Genomic DNA, 6659 nt, shown 5'->3' on the forward strand with positions numbered 1-6659 from the left:
GTTAAATGCAGGATCTGGGAGTTTAGACACAGTAGCAGTGATGGAGGGCAGAAGGGAAAATTAGAGACAGTCAATTTACTCAACTCACAGATGAAATAGGAGTTAATTAATTTTATTGAACTAGTTACTAAACGTGGTGATAGTCTGAGAATCAGTGGCATGAGTTTAACATTAGAGCCAGGAAAGAGAAAAACAGTGACAATTTTCTTGTTTCTGACTTTTATCTTTCATAAATAAGGAGAGAACTTGTATTATCTAATAATCCATTTATGAACTTGATGTATCAAATAATTCATTGTGGTAATTAAAATGAGACTGTATCAAGTATACATTTTACAGGTGATATAAATGCTTCGTTATTATCATATTTCAAGATGGTGTCCCAGCATGGCTGCAATCTAATGACTGAAACAAGTAAAATGATAAGAAAGATAGATAATAGTTAGCTTCTTGCCAACATTAATACAGTAATGGGATTTATGAAAAAGATCCCATAAGATTGAAAACAGATTATATTTTGTGTTTGGTGTGGAGACTTGCATGAATTTTATAAAAGAATTATTACATTTGTTGTTGTTATTGTTTAGTCTCTGGTCAACACTGAGCATGCCGATAATCAAAAGCATTTTGGTTTTGACCGTTCTTACTTTTTTCCCCAACAGTGTATCTAGAGCTCCATTATCCAAAGTGATTTGGGGTTGACTTTACTGCTACTTCTAGCAGGCTGAGTGACTGTGAAGAAGCTCTTTGTTGGCTTGTACATGTCTTACCTTATGCTGGGCAAGTCTATGCATTTCACTCATATAGTATGACTGCTGAGTCACTAGTTTTAGGTAACTTGTTAGTGTTGAAATATCATCGAAACTCTAATGCTTTAGCAAATTTTTGTTTGACAGTCCAAATTATATGATTTCATTAGGTGTCCACCTTAAAGGTGAGAGTTTTGTATATTGTACCATTCAGCTAAAAGTTTTCTTGCGGATGCCCATGATTGTTCAAACTGACTGGTTTCATGCTAGCAGAAACCGAATATAATTCTGCCTTGAAACCATGGTCTTACACTAAAATATACAATTTCGTAATAAAGTCATCTTAAATTGCTCACTTTTTATTTCCCTGCTGAACGCATGAATTAACTTTGGTTGTACATTGACTCATAAAGCAATCATTTTAAGTCAGTATACAATTCTTTCTTTACCATCGGTTCAAATAAGAGTTACACATTATGTATTTCTGTCCTTTAACCCTTTAGGGTTTAAACCGGCTATATCTGGCCAAAATATTCTACCTATTTATGTTCAAACTAGTCAGATATGGTCATTCATAGCTACCTTATTGTGTCATTTTAAAAATAAACAATCACATCATTGAAATCTCAAAGCCATGAAATGATGCAAGATTAAGTTTAAATGGTGTGAATAAATAAGCTTTACGTTTTACAGAATAATCTGAATGCTAAAGGGTTAAAGGCACTTTGAAACTAATTCAACAATACCTTCAACATTCTTTTTGACAACCGAATTAGTTGGGAAGAGAAATGTTTAAAAACAATACTAAATAACGTTAAAGTTTTTTTACTCAGTAGACGCTGTTAATGCCTATCAAAATAAAAAGTAACAATTTCTTTTTAATTCTTTTATAAATCTTTAACGCAGTGTCTTTATATATTAGACTATATGTAAATTCAAGTGTCTTCTATAATTCCATTCACATCTAAGAAACATCATAAAATTATAAATCTATTCCAATGTTTAATAAATACTGAGTTTTTTTTTGGGGGGGGGGGTTGCCTTAGAAAGATGGAAAGTAAAGCTGACTTCAGTTGGTTTTGAACGCTGACTTTATAGTTTATGTTTTTATGACTCGGCCAATCCATAATTTCTGTTATCAAACATACAAATTTTTAAAGGAAAAATTATATTTTGAAACGGGTATTTGCATAAAGAAACTCACAATAATTAAACAAACGATTTGTTAATATATGACAGCTAAATTGGGGTAATTAATTCAGTGAAATACAACATAGTAGATTTATTTGAAAAGGAAGTAAGGAATGATTATTTCCCTTGAGTACTCTGGGGTAATTGTACGAAGCAACCCGTTGAGAAATCTGTTGGATTCTTTCGAACAATAATTATCCCAGTTAAGCCAACAATATCCTTGAATACAGAAAATATTTACATTACATCACTAAATAAATAAGCTAAGTTTATTATTTATCAGAAAAATGGATGAAATCGGAGAACACGAACAAATGGATATCATTCGATACGTTCCAGAACATCAATGGATAAAGGATGTTTTTCAAGACGTAATTGGAATGTCTGCCACTAAACAGAGTCTCGTTGGAGGAGTTTCAGGCTGGTGTACGGGAATGCTGATTTCAAAAGCGGGCAAAATTGCTGCAGCAACTATGGGGACTACAATCTTGCTTTTACAAGTTGCTCATCACCAGGATTATGTAAAATTCAACTGGAATAAAATTGAAGACAGCATTCAGAAGGCTGGTCGATCTATTATGAAAGAAACCAAGAAAACTTGCCCTAGCTTTGTATCGACAACCGAAGCCCTTTTCAAAAATAATATTGTATTTGCGTCGATGTTTGCTGGTGGTTTTCTAATGGGCTTTTCGTTTTGATTTGAACTAAACTTCTTTCTTCGTGTTCGTAAATAATGTTCTCTGCATCTGATGCACGCATCCTTTTTTCTTTTATGATGCATAACAATTCATACACATACAAATATATTTACATGCGTTTACCATATAAATACATTGAACAGTCACAACATTATGCGTATATTTTATTTATTGAATCGATAAATTAGAAGTAAATGTGTTACATGTAATCATTGTCATACCGTGTTTAATATGTTAGCTGTTATTGTATATAATTAGTTTTTGTAAACGACTAACATCCCCATCCCCCAGGACTCAGAAATGTTAAGTCCATGGTGCTTAAGAATGAAATCAACATTAATTTAAATATTTTTCTTTTTGTATTAAACTTTTCATGAAACTAAAAATGTAGCAACTTTTCATTGGGGCTTTTCTATCTGGATCTTTATTTTATTTAAAAAAAAAAAACAGTATCGTGTGTTTTGTGAGTTATTACGTCATTGACATTTAAAAACATTGAAAGTTTTTATTACTATAAATGCGTTTGTATAGTGTAAATATTGGTTTGTGTAGTGCATGAAGATTTCGGTAGCAGTTTAGAGTAATGGGATGAAGGTCATATTAAGTAAGCATACAAAGGGCCGAAACTTGTTGAAAAAATGAGAGCATAGTTATGTTTCTGTATTTATAAGATCCTCAGAACGACATTTCGTACTGTAGATTAACAACAAAACTTGAGAAATTATGGAATGGAAACGGGATGGATTGGTGAATCGATCGAGAGTCAGTTGCTTTTTCAAGCTTTTGTCAACAGCGTTTTTTCTTTTTCATTTTTTATTTTTCCGCTCCCCTATCTCATTGCAAAAGAGAAAAAGCCACTGCAGAAACACTGCTTTAACTAAAAGGTACTCTCATGTAACTTACGTCCAACTCGTCCTTCAGTCCCTGCAGTATCGTGCTTAATACATTCATCATAGAATTTATTCTGTGCCGGGAAAGAAACTTTTTGCTAGCTAAATTTCATCTTTCTCTGTCTACTATTGTTTAATTGCAATCACTTTCTGCATAAAGGGTTTGTCTACTGGCTAAAAGGACTGAACTTCACATACAAGATGATTGACCCATGACAATTGTTCAATAAACATTGAAACAATTTTATAATTATTCAGACTGATGGTAACTTAGAAACCCCTGACTACAATTATTTTTTGTATTGTATACCTTTGTACAATAATAGATGTTCACATATATTCTGCCTTTAGATTTTAAAGAAGTCCAAACTCCTGGTGGTACCACTTGGTCAGGAATAAGATACACATTTACAACCAAAATATCAGAAGTTCACATCATTAGATATGTCTTGTTTTCTTAATAAAGGCATTTTATTTTATGCAGTCCACTTCACATAGTTACTGTTTGGTTGTTGTGAAGAACATGATCATTGTATACTTGATTTTTGATCTTATTAACTTGCCATGAATAAAGCAGGAAGAGGAAGGAATTCTGCCAGGCTGACAAATATATATTTTAAAGACAAAAGTTACCCATAGTGGTATAATCACCCAGTGTAGGTCATGTGGTACATGATATCCTATAAACAACATATACCTATCTTGTTTAAATCATACGCTATAAATTTCGGTGCAAGACCAGCAATTTCAGGGAAGGGGTTAAGTTGATTAAGTTAACTATTTTAATGACCATGAAAGGCAAAGTCAACCTTGGAATTTGAAGTCAGAATGTATAGTTGGATTGGATGAAATGCTGCATGCATTTCACCCAACATGCTAACAATTCTGCCAGCTTGCTACTTAAAACTGGAAATGCAAAATAGAAATTTTGTTACAATCAAGTATGTATGTTTTCAGTTGCAGAAAAGCTTTTTTTTTTTTTTTTTTTTTTTGGCAGTGATACTCAGTTATTCAAACTATCACCCACATCTAGAGGTTTATGAAGCAAAGTGCTTTAATTATTCCTTTTCTTAAGCTAGGCAGGCATATTATTAATGGTGGATGACCTCTCTTGGACTTGCTTGTCACACAGAAAGTCATTCTGTTGGTTATATGGTGTCTTGCATGGACCATTGGTACCAAATGTATCCAGTTGTATTTCTTATCTGTTAGATTTGTCATAGATCAATACAACATTAATAATGCTTTCGCCTTTCTTCACAACAAAGAATTTCTCTCTTGGCGAAAGGTAGTCTGTATGAAGTCATCATAATTTTGCCTATTTTTATGCTGGCGTGGTTTCGATACATCACAGCCAGTTCTTATTCCAAGTTCCTACCTTCCTTGACTGGTAGGAGGACCACATGTTTGCTCATACATTTTAATTTTTGGCATAGTTTCTATGGTTATAGGCTCTTCCTGAATCAACCACTTTACAGGGTGTACTTGATGCAGTTTATTGTGACATCAACACTAAAAAGACTTTCACGAGCTTGGCAAGATTAAAGTGTTGTTTCGAGATTATCACTATTTCATAAAAATAATCCTGACTAAGAGGGTAAATAGAAGAAAGAATGATGATCATAGGTGATGTTTGAAAAAGATTCTGACAATGGAAGATAACTGTGAAAAGAAATAGATCAAATTTCTTGATAGTGTGTCTTAAAGACAAGAAGACAAAAGGTTAGGTACAATAATATATAGTTTCTTAATACTTGTTCTAATCCTTTATCATCTTGTATGTGATGGTAATGTTGTTATGCATACATTCTGGACTGCATGTATACAAAAGATCATCTGGTTCACAATAATTTACTCACTCCACTCTACTGTTGTTAGTACACAGAGATGTAGATTCTTCTCTATCTCTTCTAATACCATGACAATGGTTCAGTTATATGCTAGCCAGCTGTGTATCATCTCTAACTAAACCACTCCCCATCTTTCTCTCATCAAATTTTTTTTTACCATATATCAATATTACCTCGTATTTCCATTTATTACCTAATACTAAGGCAGTGAGCAGGCAGAATCATTTGTATGTCAGACAAAATGCTTAGCAACATTTTGGCCATCATTATGTTTTGAGTTCAAATTCCACCAAGAGTCCTCAGTCAAACCGTCCAACCCATGGAAAGCGGACGTTAAATGATGATGATGACGATGTTGACTTTGCCTTTTATCCTTTTGGAGTCAACAGTTGGGCACTGGGGGTGATGTAATTGGCTCACACACTGAACTCCCCTGAACTTGCAGGCCTTGTGCCAAAATTGGAAACCAATATTACCTAATACTAGGTGATATTGATATATTTTCCATATATCAATATTTCCTAGTATCTTTATGTTAATATACTATTGTATCATGTTAATGCCTCTCATATTAACACATCATACGTAATTTCTCACTATTACACATATGCACAAACACATTCACTCACCTCTCACGCAATTCCCTACATTGATACATGTATTAGAAATTCTTCCACAATTCTGTCTCTGTATTTCTAACAACAGTTCATTTTTCTCTTGTTTGTTCAAAACCACTAATTCTGCTTCTTGTCCAGTACTGTTGGCATGTTTTTTTTTCTATTAATTGCATCTTTTCCCTTTTTCTCTCTTTTCATCTATTATGACAAAAAACAACCACTTAAAATATCTTCATATTCTTTACATCATAATACAATGACCATGTACATTTGTTCATTGTTTCTTGTACTTTCTTTTTATTATGGTATTTGCTGCATGCTGAACAAAATCAGGTTTACCAATTCTGGATTTCTTCGTCATAGTTACTGCTTCATCACTAAAAGACACTACACTAAACATTTAAATCAATATTTCATATTGGAATATCAACCATCTGAAATGCATTTGCTGCTTGCATCTATTCCACAAGCAAAAACCTAGCCTGTAGCATTTCCAGGTTGTTTGATATTCATCATCATCATCATCATCGTTTAACGTCCGTTCTCCATGCTAGCATGGGTTGGACAGTTCGACCGGGGATCTGGGAAGCTAGAAGGCTTCGCCAGGCTCCAGTCTTATCTGGCAATGTTTCTACAGCTGGATGCCCTTCCTAACGCCAACCAC

At 33.5% G+C, this 6659-nt stretch overlaps 1 protein-coding gene across 1 annotated transcript; it reads left to right on the forward strand.

Annotated features, from left to right (window-relative positions):
- Positions 1-2056: 2056 nt before the first annotated feature.
- Positions 2057-3085, forward strand: LOC115213500 (FUN14 domain-containing protein 1-like). The gene has a single exon (XM_036501892.1). It carries the CDS (start codon positions 2228-2230, stop codon positions 2636-2638), a length of 411 nt encoding a protein of 136 aa, XP_036357785.1. The 5' UTR covers positions 2057-2227; the 3' UTR covers positions 2639-3085.
- The last annotated feature ends 3574 nt before the right edge of the window (positions 3086-6659 follow it).

Source organism: Octopus sinensis, linkage group LG1 (assembly GCF_006345805.1).
Source record: "Octopus sinensis linkage group LG1, ASM634580v1, whole genome shotgun sequence".
In the NCBI taxonomy this organism is placed as follows: Eukaryota; Metazoa; Mollusca; class Cephalopoda; order Octopoda; family Octopodidae; genus Octopus; species Octopus sinensis.